General features: G+C 30.5%; 1 protein-coding gene across 1 annotated transcript in view; it reads left to right on the forward strand.

Annotated features, from left to right (window-relative positions):
* LOC121127896 (uncharacterized) overlaps positions 1-19,420 on the forward strand; it is a 46,062-nt gene that overhangs the window by 23,168 nt on the left and 3,474 nt on the right. Inside the window, exons 4-9 of the mRNA XM_040723467.2 lie at positions 10,158-10,487; positions 10,553-10,780; positions 10,844-11,786; positions 11,846-11,967; positions 12,258-12,359; positions 14,134-14,270. Of these exons, the coding sequence (XP_040579401.1) occupies positions 10,158-10,487; positions 10,553-10,780; positions 10,844-11,786; positions 11,846-11,967; positions 12,258-12,359; positions 14,134-14,270 (1,862 nt within the window). The remainder of the gene's footprint in view (positions 1-10,157; positions 10,488-10,552; positions 10,781-10,843; positions 11,787-11,845; positions 11,968-12,257; positions 12,360-14,133; positions 14,271-19,420) is intronic.

Consider the following 19,420-nt stretch of genomic DNA (forward strand, 5'->3'; position numbering starts at 1 on the left):
ATCCTCAGCATTAGAATGAATGAAAGTCAAGAAAATTTCAGTTTTCAAGCTAGTCAAAAACATATTCAACTACAAAAACCTAGACTGAAAAAAAAAGAGACCAAAATAAATGTTAACAAAGTAGTTCCTTCATCACAGGAATGTTCTCAGTATAGATCATCCCACTACCAATCTATGTACAATACGTACATAACCCCGCAGAATACTTGTATTTACAAGCAAAGTTTTTTTCTTCAGAAATAACTTCAAAAAAAAATTATGAGATATTTAACTAGAGATATAACTTTTGTTGGTAGATATATTTAAAAATATTAAAAAAAGAAATAGAAATGTTTCCTTCACTTATCATGATGAGTATATACACAAAATCTTAATAAAAAGATTTAAAATGTGTAGCAGTACATATATGTAGACTTTAGAAACCACAATGTTATGTTTTACATAAGTAAGTAGTACATTTGACGAAAAATAAAAAGTAATATCTTCATTGTACGTACTCTACAACCAAATACATAACATTATTATGAATGTATATCTTTAAAACGTGATTTTTTAGTACGTTAATGACAAAAAGTTTTGTTCAATCTATTTATATTCTCAATGATAAGGAGGTAAAAGACAGAAAAAATAGAAAAAATATTTCCTATTTCATTACGGTTCTTATTATTTCTGTGGTCTTTTGTCTATGACGTGTGTGGGAGGGTGTGTGCTTTTGTTCTACTCAATTGATGAGTGAATAAACATATATTTTTTTCCTCTTTTCTTTCTGTTTTAATAAAAACGAAAGGGGTGGATGGATTCTGAAGAATTTGTGTGGTCTAATTCAAATTCCCTCTATATTATATATATATACTTATTAATTAATTAAGATTGATGCATTTATCATTCTTTTCGATGGAATTTGTACTTTAAAGGAATTGTCTTTTTTGATTAATTATAAATGCTTGCTGTGTGCAAATTGAAACTTGTACGTCTAATAAATTTAATGCGGCATAAAGGTTGTGTACTGTTATCAAAATGATCCTGAGGTGCGATATCTTTCAGCCAAATAACACAATTCCGGAGTAATTTATATTTAATGACATAAACGACCACATTTATATTTTTTATTCATTCTTATTATAAACAACAATAACATCGTCAAAAAGTCCCAAAAATATAAGTCCATGACACTTAAATCCTCTCCTCATTATATTTCAAATAATTCCGTCAAAACCCAACCATTTCGAATGTTTTTAAATATCTAAAATTGAACAAGCTATTTAGTCTAAAATCCATCTCTTTGTCCAAATAATTCGCCATATCTTTTTAATTGTAGCATCAATTTTCATTTAAATTTTTCCCAAGACGTAATGCCAAAAAGTATTCTTTCTCGGCATAGTAATTAAGTGTCCTAAGGTCAACTATAATAGACTAAATAGTTCCTTGTATTTTGGGACATTCTCACAAAGAACAGACTACCTCCTCAGGAGAAGCCTTGTCCCAGAAAAGACTCTATACCTAAGCCATCTTTCGGTAGATTTTAAATATGCGTTCCGTAATTATCCAACAATCATCTTGACAATACGATTTTCGATTCACCGTCTATTTGCAACCCTTTCTAAGAACCACACATTCGTCTGTCAAACAATGACTCTAAATGACTTTGAAAATGAGTGGATGTAAAATATATTTGAAATGGGACCGCTGGTTTTTTGGCTTTGGTCTCGAGCAACTCCCTGAATCATTATACAATTTTGTAAATTAAGATAGAAACGGTATTACCCGGGATTTCCTGGAGTTGTTAGAGACCAACTCCCTGAATCATTATACTATTTTGTAAATTAAGATAGAAACAGTATTACCCGGGATTTTGCTTTGATAAAATATAAAATAACTCCTTCAAAAATCATTTATATTACTTTTGGTTTTTCATGAGTACTTACTTAAAATTTAGTGGTTATAACCTCACGAGTAAAAGAATAATGATAACATCTGGGGGATAATACAACAAAGAATTCTAATTCTAATATATAAATCCAATATTGCATTTAGGGCATAAAATACATAAATTAAAAAGGAATACTCTGTTTAATTCATTAATGTTGTGGCCCCAAACTACATACCTAATCATCAACTTGGGGATAATATATATTTTTAGTTTGTTTATGCCACATTACCCATTGAGGATATCACTTTTATATGATGAAATAGTATTGTTAATTATTTGTATGAAAGATGAGATCATGGACTTTTGGTAAATTGCATCAGTAAGCTCTAACGTTTTAACAATTTGCAGTTCCGACATTACCAGCTCGACTAATATTGTAACTTTGAAATTATGACATAACTTTAATCATTGAATTTCGGAGGGATCCACCAAATATAAATGTTTAATTTAAAATGTTTTACCGCATTTTATAAAAAAAAATCTACTAGTACAATCTCCTTAGTTTACAATTTAAAACTTTTTTACACAACGTGTATGTCTGTACAAAATGCAAAGGAAATTTGCTAAAAAGTAATGAAATTAGTCTGGGATTTCGAAGATTAAAGATGTTAAAATCAAGACAATATTTAAAACGTTTTTGTACAAATATTGAATATCTCATTTTTTTTTGCAAAAGGTGACTTTTTGAACATTTGCTCTGAGCTCACGGCATTGCAATGTATAATTTTTATCAGAAAAATTACATACTCAAATCAACCCTCTATCAGAATTTCAATCATTGCATTATACTGGGTTGGGGAAAAAGTAATTTCGTATTTCCCACCCTTTTTTTTTTAACTAAGTATATCTTGTTCATTATTGGTCACATCGGATCAAACGATAAAATGTTGTAAGGGTATACTAAAAACGCTTTGTGTAGTGTTGCCCATGGCCAGTTTAGTTGTAAATTATTTTACGTCAAGAATGTAGGTCTCACAGAAAGAAATTTCCTGTTTTTTACATTTTTACTATCTGAAATGGTGTTGCACAACAGTGGTTCAGTCGATTTTTTCCACCTTATTTCTGCCCTCGTCTGTGAACAAATCCACCGTTTCCAAGTTGGCGAACGAATATAAGGTGCAGTATTAGTGAATAGGAGACAATATCAAGACAATGCTTGGCCATGCTCATCTTTGATGACCTTCCAGAAGCTCCGAGATCTCGGATAGGAAGTTCTTAATCATCCAACCTACAGTCCGAAACTGGGACCAAGTGACTAACCCCTGCTCCTATCTACAACTAATGTACTTGCTGTACAAATTTGGTCTTAATAGCTGCTTGTGAAATTGGTTGTCCTAGTTTTTTTGCCAATAGGGACAAGGGGCTTCAACGAGAAGGGAACTATAAAATTATACGTGGGTTCAATTGCACGATTGTAACACTTTTTATAAAGCATTGAAGTAATAAATACGAAATTACTTTTTCCCCAACCTATTGTATACTTGTATACTAATCAGAAACAATTCTTCATTTAATTTTTTAATTGCAACTTATGCAAAAATCCTAATTTGTACATTACATAAATACATACAGTTGTAGTATCAAACCCATGTGATGACTCATTTCCAAATGAATACATAAAAAATAAATTAGTTAAAAGGTAGGAAACATTGATATATTTAGAACGTTTTCATTGAAGACATATATGCATCATAAACCGACGTGAGGCCATCTTTATTGTCTAAATTAATATATTTATTAAATAATTTAAAAAAAAACAACGACGCAAATGCATCGAGAACTTCTAGATGCCAATGAAACACACTGATATTTAAATACAATCAAGTAATGCGTGCAGAAAATGGATATTTTTTACAATTAATTTTATTTTAGATCAATTAGGGGGAAGAAAAGACGGAGGAATAAAGAAAAATATCATATTCTGAACAAATATAACAGTTAAAATGTAATAGGAACAAACATATCCTTAATTTCTGATAGACACCAAAAGTTGAAGCCTTTTATATCTCAACCCTATATTGAAATTCAAATACACGATAATAGTAGAAGAATTTCTTAAAAAATGGAGTTTTTATTCTTATAAAAACTTGCTTGCTGGGGCATCACTTTTGTAAATGGTTTACCACTGACGTCATATGAAACCCCTTTATCCAGTGATTGTTTAGTTCAATAATACTTTTTTCCTCTTTAATCCCACACCTATTAAAGATATTTTATATCTTTTTGGCAGTTCAAAACATAATCTCTCACACCAGATTTACTCTTTTTCAATTAATGTACTTTTTAATCCCTAAAATTATGGTCAGTTTTTAAGAGATTCTCAAATTGATTTTGATTCTTTTTTTATAAATAGATCAGGGACGTTTGCAGGATTATATATATATATATATATATTTTGGAAAGAGGGGGGAGGGGGGAGTAGCAATTCTCATTAAAAAAATTAAAAAAACTAAATTTTTTTGAAAAAATAATCAAAAACCCATATCTATTCATAAAAATTGAATTTTAAAAAAAATTAAAAATTAGATTACATATTTAAATTTAAAAAAAAAAAAAAAAAAAAAAAAAAAAAAATACAGTTATACACACAAGCTTATAAAAAAATTTCAAATATTTACTGTTTTAAAAAAAAAAATCAAAAATTCACAATTCTTCACCAAAAATTTCAAAATAAACATTTCAAATATTAAATTTTTTTTTTTAAAATTACAAATATTTAATTTTTTGGAAATTTTTTTATAAAATTGACAGCTATTTAATAAAAATTAAATTTTTTCCCAAAAAAATTCAAAAAATATACACTTATATACAAAAGTTTAAAAAAAAAATCTCAAATATTTCATGTTTAAAAAAAAAAATCAAAAATTCACAATTGTTGACCAAAAATTTCAAAAAAAAAACATTTCAATTATTAAACCTTTTTTAAAAAAAATTACAAATATTAAATTTTTGGAATTTTTTTTTTTAAATTCACAGCTATTTACTAAAAATTAAATTTTTTCCAAAAAATATACAGTTATATACAAAAGTTTAAAAAAAAAAGATTTTAAATATTTCATGTTTAAAAAAAAAAAATTCAAAAGTTCACAGTTGTTCACCAAAAATTTAAAAAAAAAACATTTCGAATATTAAACTTTTTTTATAACAAAATTACAAATATTAAATTTTTTGCAAATTTTTTTTATAAAATTGACAGCTATTTACTAAAAATTTAATTTTTTGGAAAAAAAAATCGAAAATATCGTTGTATATATTACATTTTTTGTAGAATAATTTGAAAAATTCACGGCTGTTAACAAAAAAAAAATTGTCTCTCTAGCCTTCTCCCTGGAGACGTCCTGCAGATTAGAATACATATATTTTTTTTTGATCCATGATTATAGGGATCGTCATTGTCCATTTGTTAGGTTGAGAATAATGAAAATGACTTCATTCATTAAGAACTTTCTATTTTTTAGAGTCACTCATAACTTTGATGATAATTGTTTATTTGTCTTTCAAATCTACATATGAATAAATGATAATTATATTTTATGAGTCGTAATGTGAAACAATAATTACAAGAAACTTGATTATTTTCTTTTCTTCTTCTGTAACTCCAATTATCATTATGATTTTTTTTTCTCCGTTTCTTGATATTGTTATTAAAGTAAATACAATGTTATGTATATAATTTATGAACACTGATTGTTTAAAATGCTGGAAAAGGAAAACTTTCTGAGCGGGTTGGATGAATTTCATGAAGAAAATGATTCACTCACTGCAAGAGGAAAAAATCTCAAAAACAAAGGCATAAACATCCACGTTTCTTTGCATAAAGTTTTTTATTTTATAACTTTTTGCAATCGTACATATTCATGTACGAATTACGATTTCTTAAGGGGACGTGATATCATTAAAATATGTTTTAATGCATATAAGTACACAATTTGCTTTAACAAAAATATGGTTCTTAGAAGTCCTTTCTCGCAAGGTTAGTATGAACCCCCCTCTCCATATCTTCCCCTCTTTAATTGGACCATGGAGTCAGAATGAATAAAAGAATGAAAAACGCATAAACGCAATACAATTTTATATATATAATATGAATTGAAAAGTCGTTAAATAGTTCATTTCAACACTAATTTATCAATCTTCCCAATCCTCCTTTGACCCTCCCTAGTGTACGTACATAATATAATATGTACCATTGAGGGACACACGTCGTTGTGCCATCATTAGTTAGCTTTTATAATAACCATAAATCCTTTTTTGTTATATATATTCTTTAAATGGTTTCAAACTATATAATAAATATATGTGTATGTATAGTCGTGATATCTTTATCAAATGGAGAAAAAAATACATAAATGAAATAAAAACTCGGAAAGGAGAAAAAATTAACATGACAAAATATGTACATCATAATCATGGTTAGAAATTCAATTTATACTTTTTTGGGGCGGAATAAAAAAACAATAACAAGAGGAATAACCGCAATGGACTCTCCTTCTCTTATTGATTGTATAGATTACATATTGTTTTATTATTACTCTGCTATTCTACAATAATAAATTATTATCATTATTCTGTATACAGAATATACTTTTTACCGAATTTTTATATTTATTTCGTGTTGGGCGTGTTGGAGACTATTCTCCCTTCCTTGTGGTGTTAGGGTTGTTGCAACTATCATGTAAAATGTATTGGTTCTATGTTTGTAAATATACAAATAGTCTCACCAATTTGGATTATACCTCAATTACATATGTGAGTAGTACTTTATTGTATTACCTAAGGAACCACAAACCATATGGTTCGTGAATGGTTGGTTGGTTGTGTCTAATGTCTTTAATATATATAAAATATATATTAGGCTAAGTAAAAGGTTCTGAGCGTTTTTTTCGCTAGATGTCTTTAGTGAGCGATGTCTCACAATTAATAATTTGCATGAAAACTAACCGTATACTTAGAAAAACTTCATTGAGACTCTTGTTTTTGGTGAAGCGAGTAGCGTGTCACTGCGTTTTCAAAATGGAAGTTAAAAAATAGATACATTCTTCAGTAGAAAAGGTGAAATATTCAGGTGAAAAGGTAGAGGAAGTCCCCAAACAATTGTGCTGTTTATGAACCCAATATACTATTGAATGAGACAGCAAGCAGTGATTCCAACAATTCCGTTCTGGTAATATGGACGTCAAAAATGTCGATAATATAATGGTAATCGTGGAGTTGAACCATAATATTCCATTGCCCATGCATTGAATATTAACAAGAAAACATTTAATTAGGCCATCTACATGTAATTTCACCTATTATATACCCATATATATTTAATGAGTACCTTCCCTACAACATCAAGAAGTCCATAAAGGAGAACATCCGTCCATACAACCAAGAAGAACCAATACTTATTCAACAACAATATAACTGACTTCTAGCATGCCTCCAAATGGCCCTCCTCCAGCCCAGAGCTCCATCCCCAGGACTTTGCAATTCAGGGATTCTTAAAGAAGAAACATTTTTTTCGTGAGTGGGTTGAAGCTGTTATTACGTGTGAAGGAGAACAAATCAAATAATGATTAAATAAATAAATGAAACAGATCATAAATTGGTTTGGAGATATATTTTCTTGATTTCATAAAAATCACATACCACAGCAAGTTTTGTGTCCACACTCTGTGTATATATTTAATGAATACCCTGTGAGTACTTCTCCAGTCTATGCTTAACTTGTTCCATATGATAACAGTAAATATTTATCAAAAAATATTAAAAAAAACATTGTGACATATTTTTGTAATAATCATTTAATAATTGATGTGTCATTAGAAGATAATAATAGTAATAACAAACGTGAAGAAGGGGTCTAAAGATGATGATGACATCATTGTTTGCTAACATATTGCTAATCGCTCTCAAAGGGACAATATAATAATAAGAACTTAAGTCAACAACAAGGGTTGAGAGACTCTATATTTATTTATATTGAAGTCCTTGTTCCTTAAAAAGCTTATGTTACAAGATGTTGTAGAGTCCTCTTTGGTTATTGGATAAAAAGCTATTTTAATATAGTGAATAAAGAGAGAGTGGTATTTTATTTTACGTTTCCCCTTAAAAGGATGGGGTAACGAACCTATCATCTTATCATAATAACGATAAATAAACCATATCTCTTTACGTATACATAGGTCCTGAGTTGTTGTTAAATTATTCAAAAAACAAGTTGAATTTATGTTAAATTATACATATGGTTCTATAGCATCACGAGTACATAGTATAATTATGATTATTTTTGTTATTATTTATGTCTGTATATCTCAGAGAAATCCTTCCATGAAAAAAAAAAAGGCAATCAGCCATAAAATTATCGTTCAAACGCCATTTTTTCTCATATTTATGTATGTTAAAAATACATTTAAAATATGTATAATATGTCAATTTATGAGTTTTTAAAGAAATTATAAATGTAGGGGGATAGACGAGGAGGGGGGAACGGGGGTCAATCCACGGATATTATCCTTATAATATATATCATAAAATCAAACTTTTTCCCTGTCTACATTCGTCAACCCTCCTTTACAGATATATATATTTTAAACTATAACAAATTCTGCCAATTTTATTCGTTATAAATAAATACAAATTGTATTCATATATATAGGATGTGTATTTTTTTTTATTATTATTTATTTAAAAATCCGTCTGCTACAATTCATGTGTGAAGTGAAAATTGTTATGATAAATTGGAAAGAAAAGTTTTATTTTTTATTTTTTAAATAAAAAAAAGAATAAATTTGTTAATACCACCTTGAAATGAATTTCCCAAAAAAGTTTTTCATTTATATATTTATAAAGTAGCACATTTGTAATATGTAGTGTTGTGTGCTGAATAAAGTCGAGTTGTAATAGATCGAATTTAGTCGATAAATTAGGAGAGTAAAAATAGAAAATGAGAAAGAGTGAAGACTAGGAATGGGAATATTGTCTAAGTTGCGCTAAGGATAATTTAAAAAAAAGTAGATGTTTAATTAATTTTTCTTCCATACTTTAAAAATTCGACCCTTATCTGCGAGCAATGATCATTATTTTAGTCAGTGATGTATGTATACATATATTTATTTTTTTCTGGAGGGGGGAAGAATTGATCTTTTAAATTTCCGTGAAAAAAATATTCCAAAATATAAATTTTTTGAAAAAAAAATCATAAATTTATGTCTTTTCTCAATAAATAAAATTTTTTGGGGGAAAAAAATTAAAAAATCAACAGTAATTCACAAAAAACTTGAAATATTAAATTTTTTGCAAAAATATATCATCAATAAAAAAATTTGAAAAATTTAATTTAATTTCAAATCTTTTTTTAAATTTTCAAACTTTAAATTCTCTAATTAAAAATGTTAAATGTCAATTTTTACGAAAAAAAAACCCTTTTAAAACAAAAAATAATTATTCTCAAAAATTATATCTCTAAATTTGAGATTCATATAATTTTTCCTACTCTCCCGCATTGAAAATCCATATTCGAGCTGGGTATCCTTTTTTATTATGATATCATGCATTTCGTTACAAAACCGTGAGACACATCTAATCGGTCTGCTCAGATATGAGAAGAGTCTCATTGGATATTATCATTGTTCACTTAGGGAAAGAAATGCCGCGAAATTCATAACATTTGATGAGATTTTATGATAAATATCAAACTATCTCAATGATATATCAAGTAAATTCTAGTTTTTTATTGAAACTTCACATTGAGGCATTTAATGTTCAAATCAATTGAGACACAACACTAATATGTAATACAGAAATGCAAATGGGAAATTTTTTAATACTATGAGGATCTATGTACATGCATAATATCCCTAATTGTGAGTCTATTTTGAATCATCAAGAGTGCCAATGATGACTAAGATGAATAATATGAAAAGTAATATGTACTATCATCATCATCAACAACAAAAACAACAAAAACAGTAGCAAGATGTAATTTCAAAACAATGACAAAGCATTTTATTTTATAATAATATGTGGATATTCAAATTTCATTTCACAAAATATAATTTTATTTATTTATATGTACTTATATATATACATATATGAGGAAAGGGGGAATAAATACTCGTTCTACAAATGTAATTTACATATTTTCGATTGGATCCAATATCTCCTCTTCTCAATTGTGTACTTATTATTACATATACAAATATACCTACTAACAAAGTATCTTTTCTTCTATTCTTCTTAGAGCAATTCCCTACTCAAGGCACTGAAGACAACAAGTTCTTCTTCTCGGAATGGGAGCGGGTGTGGTGGTGATTCGGATATTGAAGAAACACATGCTAATGGAGATCGTGACTCTTCTCCATCCTCTCTTCCTCCAACGACCACATCTTCTTCATCCTCACCCAATGCACATCCTCCAGTCCCCGTCTCGTACTCTCAGTTCGTACCTCCACCTCATCCTCCACTCTTTCCTCCGGGACTGCAGCAAATGCAGCAGCTCCTACAAAATCAACTCGGGGGATTCAGTCCGGCACAACTTCAACAATTTGTGGCTCAGCATCAACAGCAACAGGTAGGTCCTTCCTGTTCATACAATGTCCATTCCTCTAAGTCCTCTTTTCTAATATGTATTTGAAGCAAGATGCTGGGCGAAAACAGTTGGAAGCATTTCTACAGCAGCTTCAAGAGCAGCTACAAATTAACATTCTACAACAGACGCATCTCATGCAGACTGGAGGAGGCAATGGAGATAAAGGTGGATTCGGTCGACCTAATCCAGGCCAAGCTGCTGCTCTTCAGCAGCTACAAATACAACAGCAACAGTTGATTTCCCAGCTACAGCTCATTCAACAACGCCTAATCACGGTAAGTGACTCACTTCCTCTTGCTGCTAACACAGTCCTTCAGCTTACTCCATCTGCCTTTCAGCTTCCAAACTTTCAACAACAAATTCGAAAAGAAGAGTTCAATATCATTGATCGCGTCAATAGCTGGAAAGAGAATGGGGAACAGATCAAATCTCCAAGTCCAAAGCCTCCTCCACCCTCAAGTAAGAGCTTGTTAAAGTGCAGTGAGCCAAAGGATGATTTTGGGAGTTGTCCGCCTCCCCCTCCTTTAGGACTCCTTCCACCTCTACTTGATCCTCGCGCTGTCTCACAACAGCATCCTCTTTTTTCTCATGGTACATGTCGGTGGACTGGCTGTGATACTCAGTGTGAAGACTTGAGTACATTTCTCAAGCACATTTCCTCAGATCATATCCTGGACGACAAAAGCACTGCACAAGCCCGTGTTCAAATGCAGATTGTTTCCCAATTAGAGCTCCAACTCCAAAAGGAGCGAGAAAGGCTTCAAGCCATGATGGCACATCTCCATTTATCAAAAGAGGTGGACCTGAAGAGTCATAATCATGGTGTCAACAATAGTGTTAATAATGGACACAACAATTGCGTTAGTAATATAAGTGGTAGTGTGAATTCTTTGTCCTCAAAGTCAGGTCCCCCTCCCTCATCTGCAGCTGCTCTTAACAATGGGAGTCTAGTCATTTCTTCTGGAGGTGGGCACAACGAGTCTCGCTCCACTCCAGAGCGAGAAAACCAATCCAAGACTCCTCCAAAATCCTCAAATACTAAATCCTCTTCTTCCTCCAGTAGTAACAATAATCCTAATTCCCTCTCCGCTGCCTTCCCCAGTGGACCCTATCCTTCCCTAAGCCTTCGTGACGGTGTGAGTCATCCCAATCCACTTTCTGCACTATCTGTTGCAGCGAGGAGTCCTTCTCTCCCTACATCCGCTGTCACCTCAATGACCGCCAATAGTATCAGCGGCCCCATTCGACGACGAATATCTGACAAAGCCCCCATTCCCATGAGTAAGTGCCCCTTGGATCTTAACCTCAAAATAGCCCATTAATACGATTCCTTTTTTCAGATATGCCCTACATGTTGGATCGAGCTGGTTTGGATATTGCACAAGAGATTTATAGAAATCGGGATTTTTACAGAAGCCAAGATGTGAGACCACCTTTTACGTATGCCTCCCTAATACGACAGGTAAGACCCCATTATCTCCTCTTTTTTTTTTTTTTTCTTCAAATAATCCGAAACACAAAACTAATCCATTCTCCTTTTCTGAAACTCTTTATTGAGCCATTTATAATTACCCCATCAAACAAGTAAATCAAATAACATGTTGTACGTCAATGAATCTCTTATGCATGGCAAAGCAATTAATAATTGAGTCATGGTTCATCTATATATTTATTTATTTTTGTTCCCTCCTCATTTACACTACTTAGGCTTGTATATTTTTTGATATTTGACCCTTTTTGGGATAATTTCAGGCGATTATGGAAGCAGCCGATCGCCAATTAACCCTACATGAGATTTATAATTGGTTTACTACCACTTTTGCATACTTCAGAAGAAACACTGCTAGTTGGAAGGTACATTTAAATATTGTTACATTGTAAATACATGCATACATTACCTTTAAGAAGCGAGGAGGTCAATCAGGAGGAGGCTGAGCTCCACAACTTCTTCATCTTCTTCCTCTAAACTTTCATTTCCTTACCTTTCCAGAGTTGTTTGAAGTATGCAAAAGTGGGTGTGAATGTCCACTTCTACCTAATTTCTTTGTTCATAAAGAGTAAAACATCATTATTCATCTTAAACGTATCTCTCATATTGTATATTTGTCTCGATTTTAATGTTTCATATCATATAAATTCCAGGCCATTATTGAGTCACCCCATAATCGACTCTCTCTGTGTGAGATTTACAATTGGTTTCAAAACACTTTTGCACACTTCAATCAAGTTTCAACGACCTGGAAGGTATTTCATAACTATTATTTATTTTCCCTTACCTCTTACAAGTTAAGAAAATTATTAAGTAGAATAGGATATAACTACATAAATGCGGGGGGAAATATTTCGGAAGTTTTGACTTAATCACGCAACCTTCTTTATTTCATCATCTTTATATATACAGTCTGCATAAGCTAATCGTACCGTTTTTGATACTAAGACGTAAATCAACGTAAGAACTATTTTTTAATTATAATTATACCCGATAATACCAACAATTATTTCGCAAAAATCCCTCCTACTACGGCCATTATGGCCTTAAGTCTGGCCCTGAAGCCTATTGCCACCTTCATGACGTAGCTATGAGACAGCAGCCTTCAAAGAAATAAGTATCGATATGGGGGACTTTGCTGACATTGTTCTCAACAAAGCCCCATATTCTATAGTCCAGTCGAGAACAGTCGAGGGCCACAACTTTGATTGCCAGTAATATGTGAGGTTTTCCTTGCACCTAGCTTGAGTTGTTATGGCCAGATGTAGACTACTGTTGCCAACAGTAATCCCCTTTGGGTTAGTTGGTATCCAATCAGGTCTTCACAGCCTATTACATCCCTCCTGGTACACATTTGTCCCCACCCTGAGCCACACTGGCTAATAAGTCTTCAGTGACAATCTTGTTGTCACTTACTGCCTTCCTGGAGAGGCACTCACCACTGTTACCACAGCCTCCTGACCGTACAAACAAGCTCAACAGAGCAATGTACAATATCTGCTACTTCTAATACAGATTGTTGGCTGTGGAGTATATTTGCAATTTCTTGCCTTGTTTGGTGTTGTCTCTTGACATTTTGTAATCAACAATATGTACATCGTATCTAAGGAATTCATTTTAATACCATTCCTTGTGATTAATCAAATATCGATTCAAAGTAAAAATAGCTTACTGGAGCTCTAATTGTGGCGGTACGATTTACTTTTGCACACTGTAGAATATACATATATAAATATATGCACCAGAGAGCTTAATTAATTATTGTTTTTCTCTTTAATAATGGTTTAATTATTGCAACTGAGAAGTACATATAAAGAAAGAGAAAGCCTTAAAGCCAAAAATTGTCAAACAAATATACAGATATATAATTTGAAGGCGAAAAGAAAGAAAGCGATGGGGGGGCGGGAGGGTAAATTTCTGTTGTTGTTTATTGGTTAAGAGAGAAAGCTCTCTTCTGCAGTGTGCCTTGTTTACACAAACCATGTTGTATGTATTATATTTTTTGTTTTGTTTTTAAGGGAGGCCTCTTTTATTTTTTTAGCGGAGCAATGCTCTCTACCCATTTATTTTACATTCATAAGAAGTATGTAGATAAGAAAAATGATTGAATTTGTTTTTTTTTGTTATTTTTCCACCTAGAACGCTGTTCGACATAATTTGTCTCTTCATAAATGTTTCATGAGAGTAGAGAACGTCAAAGGTGCGGTTTGGACAGTCGATGAAGTGGAATATCATCGAAGACGGCCACAACGTGGAGCTGCGGCTTCCACTGGCGGGTACGTTGTTCCGTCTTCACCCTCTCTGAGATTCCTCCCAAGAGAGACCCTTTATTAATCCATTTTTTAGCCTTCTTTCACTCTATCACTCACATTGATTGATTCCATATTTTGCGTCTCATTTGTGTGTTACTTTTTTATTATGTTGATTTGAATCACTTCTTTCAGTCTGTTCAGAGACCTCAGCCGGGGGGTTTCACCTACAGCGCACACTCATCATCACTAATTCATTATTCATTCCTTTCTTTACAGCGTTTTTCAGGAGTTTTATTTTTATTGCAATTACATACCTGGCTTCAAATCTTCAAGTGACTGTTATTGGTGCAAAAATTTAATTCCTTATATTGTTTCCTAGATATCCTATGAAGATTTGAATGCCAAACATCACTCTGTATATACTTTTATTTCCTTCTTCTTAATCTATTAACAAACTTTAATATTCATTATTCAATATATTTTTCGTTTTTTTTTTACTCTCTTCTTTATTCTATTATTACATCATACACCAACCAAAAATATATATAAATTTTCGGAATCATTCGGGTTTTGTATTCCTCTAATTATTTACTTATTAAATAAATTACATCATTTCCTTCTTCATTTCTCTATCTCTCTTAATATCTTATTATCTTAATAAACATTAAAAATCTCTTTCAAACTTTATTATTATTATTTTTTTTTTTTGTACACCACCAAATGTTTCAAAAAAATCCAATTAATTCACAAAACAATTTAAAGAACGCTATACGAACGAACTTGTCTTTGCATAAGTGTTTTGTCCGTTACGAAGACGATTTCGGTTCGTTTTGGATGGTGGATGATGCGGAATTCTTAAAGCGGCGTCATCTTTCCCGCGGAGGTCCACGGAAGTATGAACCTTCCGGTGGGGCTCCACCGACACGATCTGCATCGGGTAGCGGAGCTCCGCTAGCGGGAGCAGGAGGCCTCGCATCCGCATCAAACACCCCAACTTCGCATATTCATCATCAGTAAGGGATCTTTATATGAAAAAAAAAAAAAAAAAAAAAAAAACACCCACCAAAGAAATACAAATGAAAATCATGCCAATTGAATCATTTGAGGGGGTATAACTGCAAAAAAAAAGACATTTTTTTGCAGGTATGCCTCTCTCATACTCTTTTCTTCCTAACAAAAGACTTTTGGAAAACATTCTTGTTAAATATTATTATTTCTAATAAAAAATTTCCAATCGTCTTTTCCCGCTTTTATTTCTTTGTTCTACTCATTACTTTTCGACTCCATTGGCATTTTTTCCATGAACCAAAAAAAAAAGAAGAAAAGTACAACATTTTTTGTCAAACTTTCTTACCAGTGCAAAACATTATGATCCTAATTGCTTTTAAGATCAAAAGAATGTTTAATTTCTACACCAGAAAAAAGTTTCATGCAAATTTTTAAAATAATCATTTGATAAGAATTTAAAAAAATCTATAAAGAATTTATAAATAGTAGATATATAAAGAATATTTATTAAAGTTTAATGCAATGTTATACTTTTTTTGCAATGCTTTTCTATTTAATTAAATATACGTCAAGAAATTTTGTGGTCAAAGCTTGTTGTATTCAAAGTTGTTTTTTTTTTGGTTACAGGTATATATTTATATCGATGTAAAATAAGAGTAATAAACTATTAAGATAAAATAAGATTAATATTCTACCAAAATGCTCATTTTATTTATTTATTTTTTCAATATTAATATTACACTTCTTTCTATATTATGTCTTATATCTATTGATTTTTGCATGTGCCCTTAGTAATTATCCAAATAAGTAGACCCAGATAAAAGCAATTTGCATAATATCAATGTCTTTCGGAGAAATATTTTATCATATATAAACACTAAAAATTAAAATGATATGTGTCGGATAAACTTTTAATTTTGCCGTACACTGTAAATTGAACATTAGGATTAAATTTAGAAATAGGTAAAGTATGTATTTAAAAGTAATCCCATTTTTCTGATTTAAAGTTCATTAAACTATTAATAAGTAAATAAACTTCTAGCAAGCATTTCGTTTACGTATAAAACGTTTTCATTGACATCACCAACGATCAAAGTGTAATAATTTTTGCAGTTATCTTTATCAAAAAAACTTCCAACTTTGGTACATTGTCTTTTATTTCAGGGGGGTCCGTGGACGGATTTTTCAAAAAAATCCCAAAATATTTACTTTTTCTATTTTTTTCAAAAAAAATTAATTTTCTATGAAATAATATGGAATTTGAAGTTTTTACCATAAAATTGAAGAGCAGCTGTGGATTTTTGAAAAAAATTAAAGTGATACATTTTTTTTCTCTAAAAATTTAATTTTACAATTGTTTTGTGAAAAAAATATGTATGCTAGAAGTTTTTACATCATTGAAAATCCAAAGAGGAATTTTTAAAGAGCCAAATACAATATTAAACCAGTGAAAAACTGTCCAAGAAGTTATTAATATGAATGGTATTTGTTGAAATTTTTATATTAATATATAATATACATATTCAGTCAATTTGATTGTGCAGTATTTTAACTTAAAATTGAATTTTGATAGTATCAATATACTCCATTTCAGTTGGTGAGGTTTTTTCCTAACCATCTAATCCCTTACTTCTTTTTTTTTTATTCTTGCAAAATGAATAATTATACACTCTTCTTTAAAAAAAAAATCCACGTCTTTTATAATTAGTGTTACCAAATAAACGATTTTTATCAAGTTCCAATAACCTTAAAAACCGCGGCTCCTAAGGACTTTGTCACTTTTTTGAATCAATATAAATTAAACTAATCATAAAACAGACACTTTTATCATACTGTTGCAATATTGAGAGAAAGTATCCCAGCTTGCTTTTATGTTATCACCAAATATATGCATATATATAATTATGCAGACGACCCTGGATTTGGCAGTTTTGTCTGATTATTCTCTATCAAACTGAATCCAAGTAGAAAGACAAACTATACTTACTTTTGTTAAAATTTTTGATCTTTTTTAATTAAACTATTTCTTCATTATTACAAGTTTATTCTAATTTAACATACTATTTTCTTGTCTATGGAATGAAATTGTAAGCTTATTTATATTTTAGTAGTTTTTTTACCACATTTTACTATTAGCAAAGTAATTTCATTAAATTACTTTTAAAACATCAACCAAACGTTATTTACCTATATGAAAGTGATCAACATTCGAATGTTTATAGGTCTACTACATATCTAAGTATGTACACATACACATTTTTTGTCTTAAAGAAAAGCATATAAAAGCAGCATTTTTATTGAAATTAAAGCACTGTTTTTATTCGGGATGCCCCCACCCCCTCTTCAACTTAAAAGTAGAGTAAAATATACAACCAGCAATTCCAACATTTTTAATAGAAATATATGTAGTTAACTCTTCATACCTGTTTAAATAGTTAGTTAAGCAACATGTATAGGTGTATAAAAACAAACTAACTAGACAACACTCCTAAAAATGCTAGGTAATTTGTCTTATTCGTGTAATAAAATACATTACAAGTGGAATATTTAATAAACAAATATTTATTCACTTACACCTATTTGTACTTAAAAACTCAATGCCATTCTGGCATTGAGTATAATTCCTCAAACATAGACATATGTATAAGTATAGTTTCCATGGTACATTTTTAGAATTGTAAAAAGTTATGTTGGAGTTCATTTTTCAAAGTTTTAATTAGGGGCTAATATAATATTTTCTACATGCATAATGAATGAATTAATACCATTTGTTGAACATGTATTGATTCTTTTTTACTGCCTAGGCAATGCACATAATTAATAGGTTGTGTACAAGTTGTAACTTGTACTATCAGATTGTACATGTTACAATTTTATAAGTAGAAATTAATCACATTATCCGATTGATATTATCAGCTCATTTTGATCGATTATAATTAAGTATATGATTATATATTGACGAGATATATAGCTAAGGACTTTTAAACTGAATAATATGCCGCATAATACAGTCAAATTTGATGAATGTGTTTTATGATGCATATTGTATCTGGAAGCCAAGATTTATAATGATAAACCTAGAAATAATAAAATCCTCATTCTCCTTAAAGTTTAGTACTTTGAAACTACTATTAAATGAATGATAAAAAACAGCCTTACATCCCCTAATTGGTTTATTATTTAAGTTAATCCTTCAGCATTAGACGAATTATGATTATTGTTATAATAAACTACTCAATACTGTTCAGAAATTTTTGAAGCTCATCATAGGTTTAGGCCTATTATTCTAGAAATATTAAAAGTAACAGACTTTGATATTTCGCTAAAGTTAATAATGTATAAATATGCATTTAATACGTTGTTATTAAAAAATTTTAAATCCCTTTAATCGATACTTTATATGATGTCAAAATTCTATCAGTCTCATCAAATCCTTTATATAAATATTCTATGGTACTTAATTAACAATAAGTAATTCATAAAAATAGTCCATATTTACATCATTAATGCATCAACACTTGAAGGGACAATCAGTTATAGAATTATCCGCATCAAAAATGATTTAGATTGCAACTTGTGCAAATATATGTATGTATATACAAAAGCGGTCTGAACAGTTCCCTCAACGTGAAGATGACCTCACTCCTAAATAAAAGATTGTCACATCTATTTAGCATCTATTGACTCTTACCTACCAAAGTTTTAGCCATTTTGGAGGCATAGTTGTTGTATAACAGTTGTTTGAGTATGTTGATGTGAGTGTTTGTGTGACAATATACAAAATTGAGTATAGAGCTGTCATTAAATATTTGTTTATAACAGTCTAACATTTAAATAGAACCAAACATATAAAGGCTTCTTGTGATACAATTTGATGATTCTAAATCAATCCAACTCGGAGTAATTGAGTTATAGAGGAAAAAATGTCTTGTATCTTTGTTAGGTCGGACACTTTTCGGAGCACCCTTGTATATATGTATATGATAATTAAATGTATCAAGTACTACCTACTACATAGAAGAGGGTTTAAAGGATAGCAAAAAAAAAATATGTAGGTATAACAAAAGTTGTCGGAGTAACGAATGTTCTTTAGGACTTTCCGTCGTTATACGTACATATTATGTACATAAGTAGGTTCTTCTGTTTTTAATGATACTTGAATTTAT

The sequence above is a fragment of the Lepeophtheirus salmonis genome, chromosome 13, assembly GCF_016086655.4.
Source record: "Lepeophtheirus salmonis chromosome 13, UVic_Lsal_1.4, whole genome shotgun sequence".
NCBI lineage: Eukaryota > Metazoa > Arthropoda > Copepoda > Siphonostomatoida > Caligidae > Lepeophtheirus > Lepeophtheirus salmonis.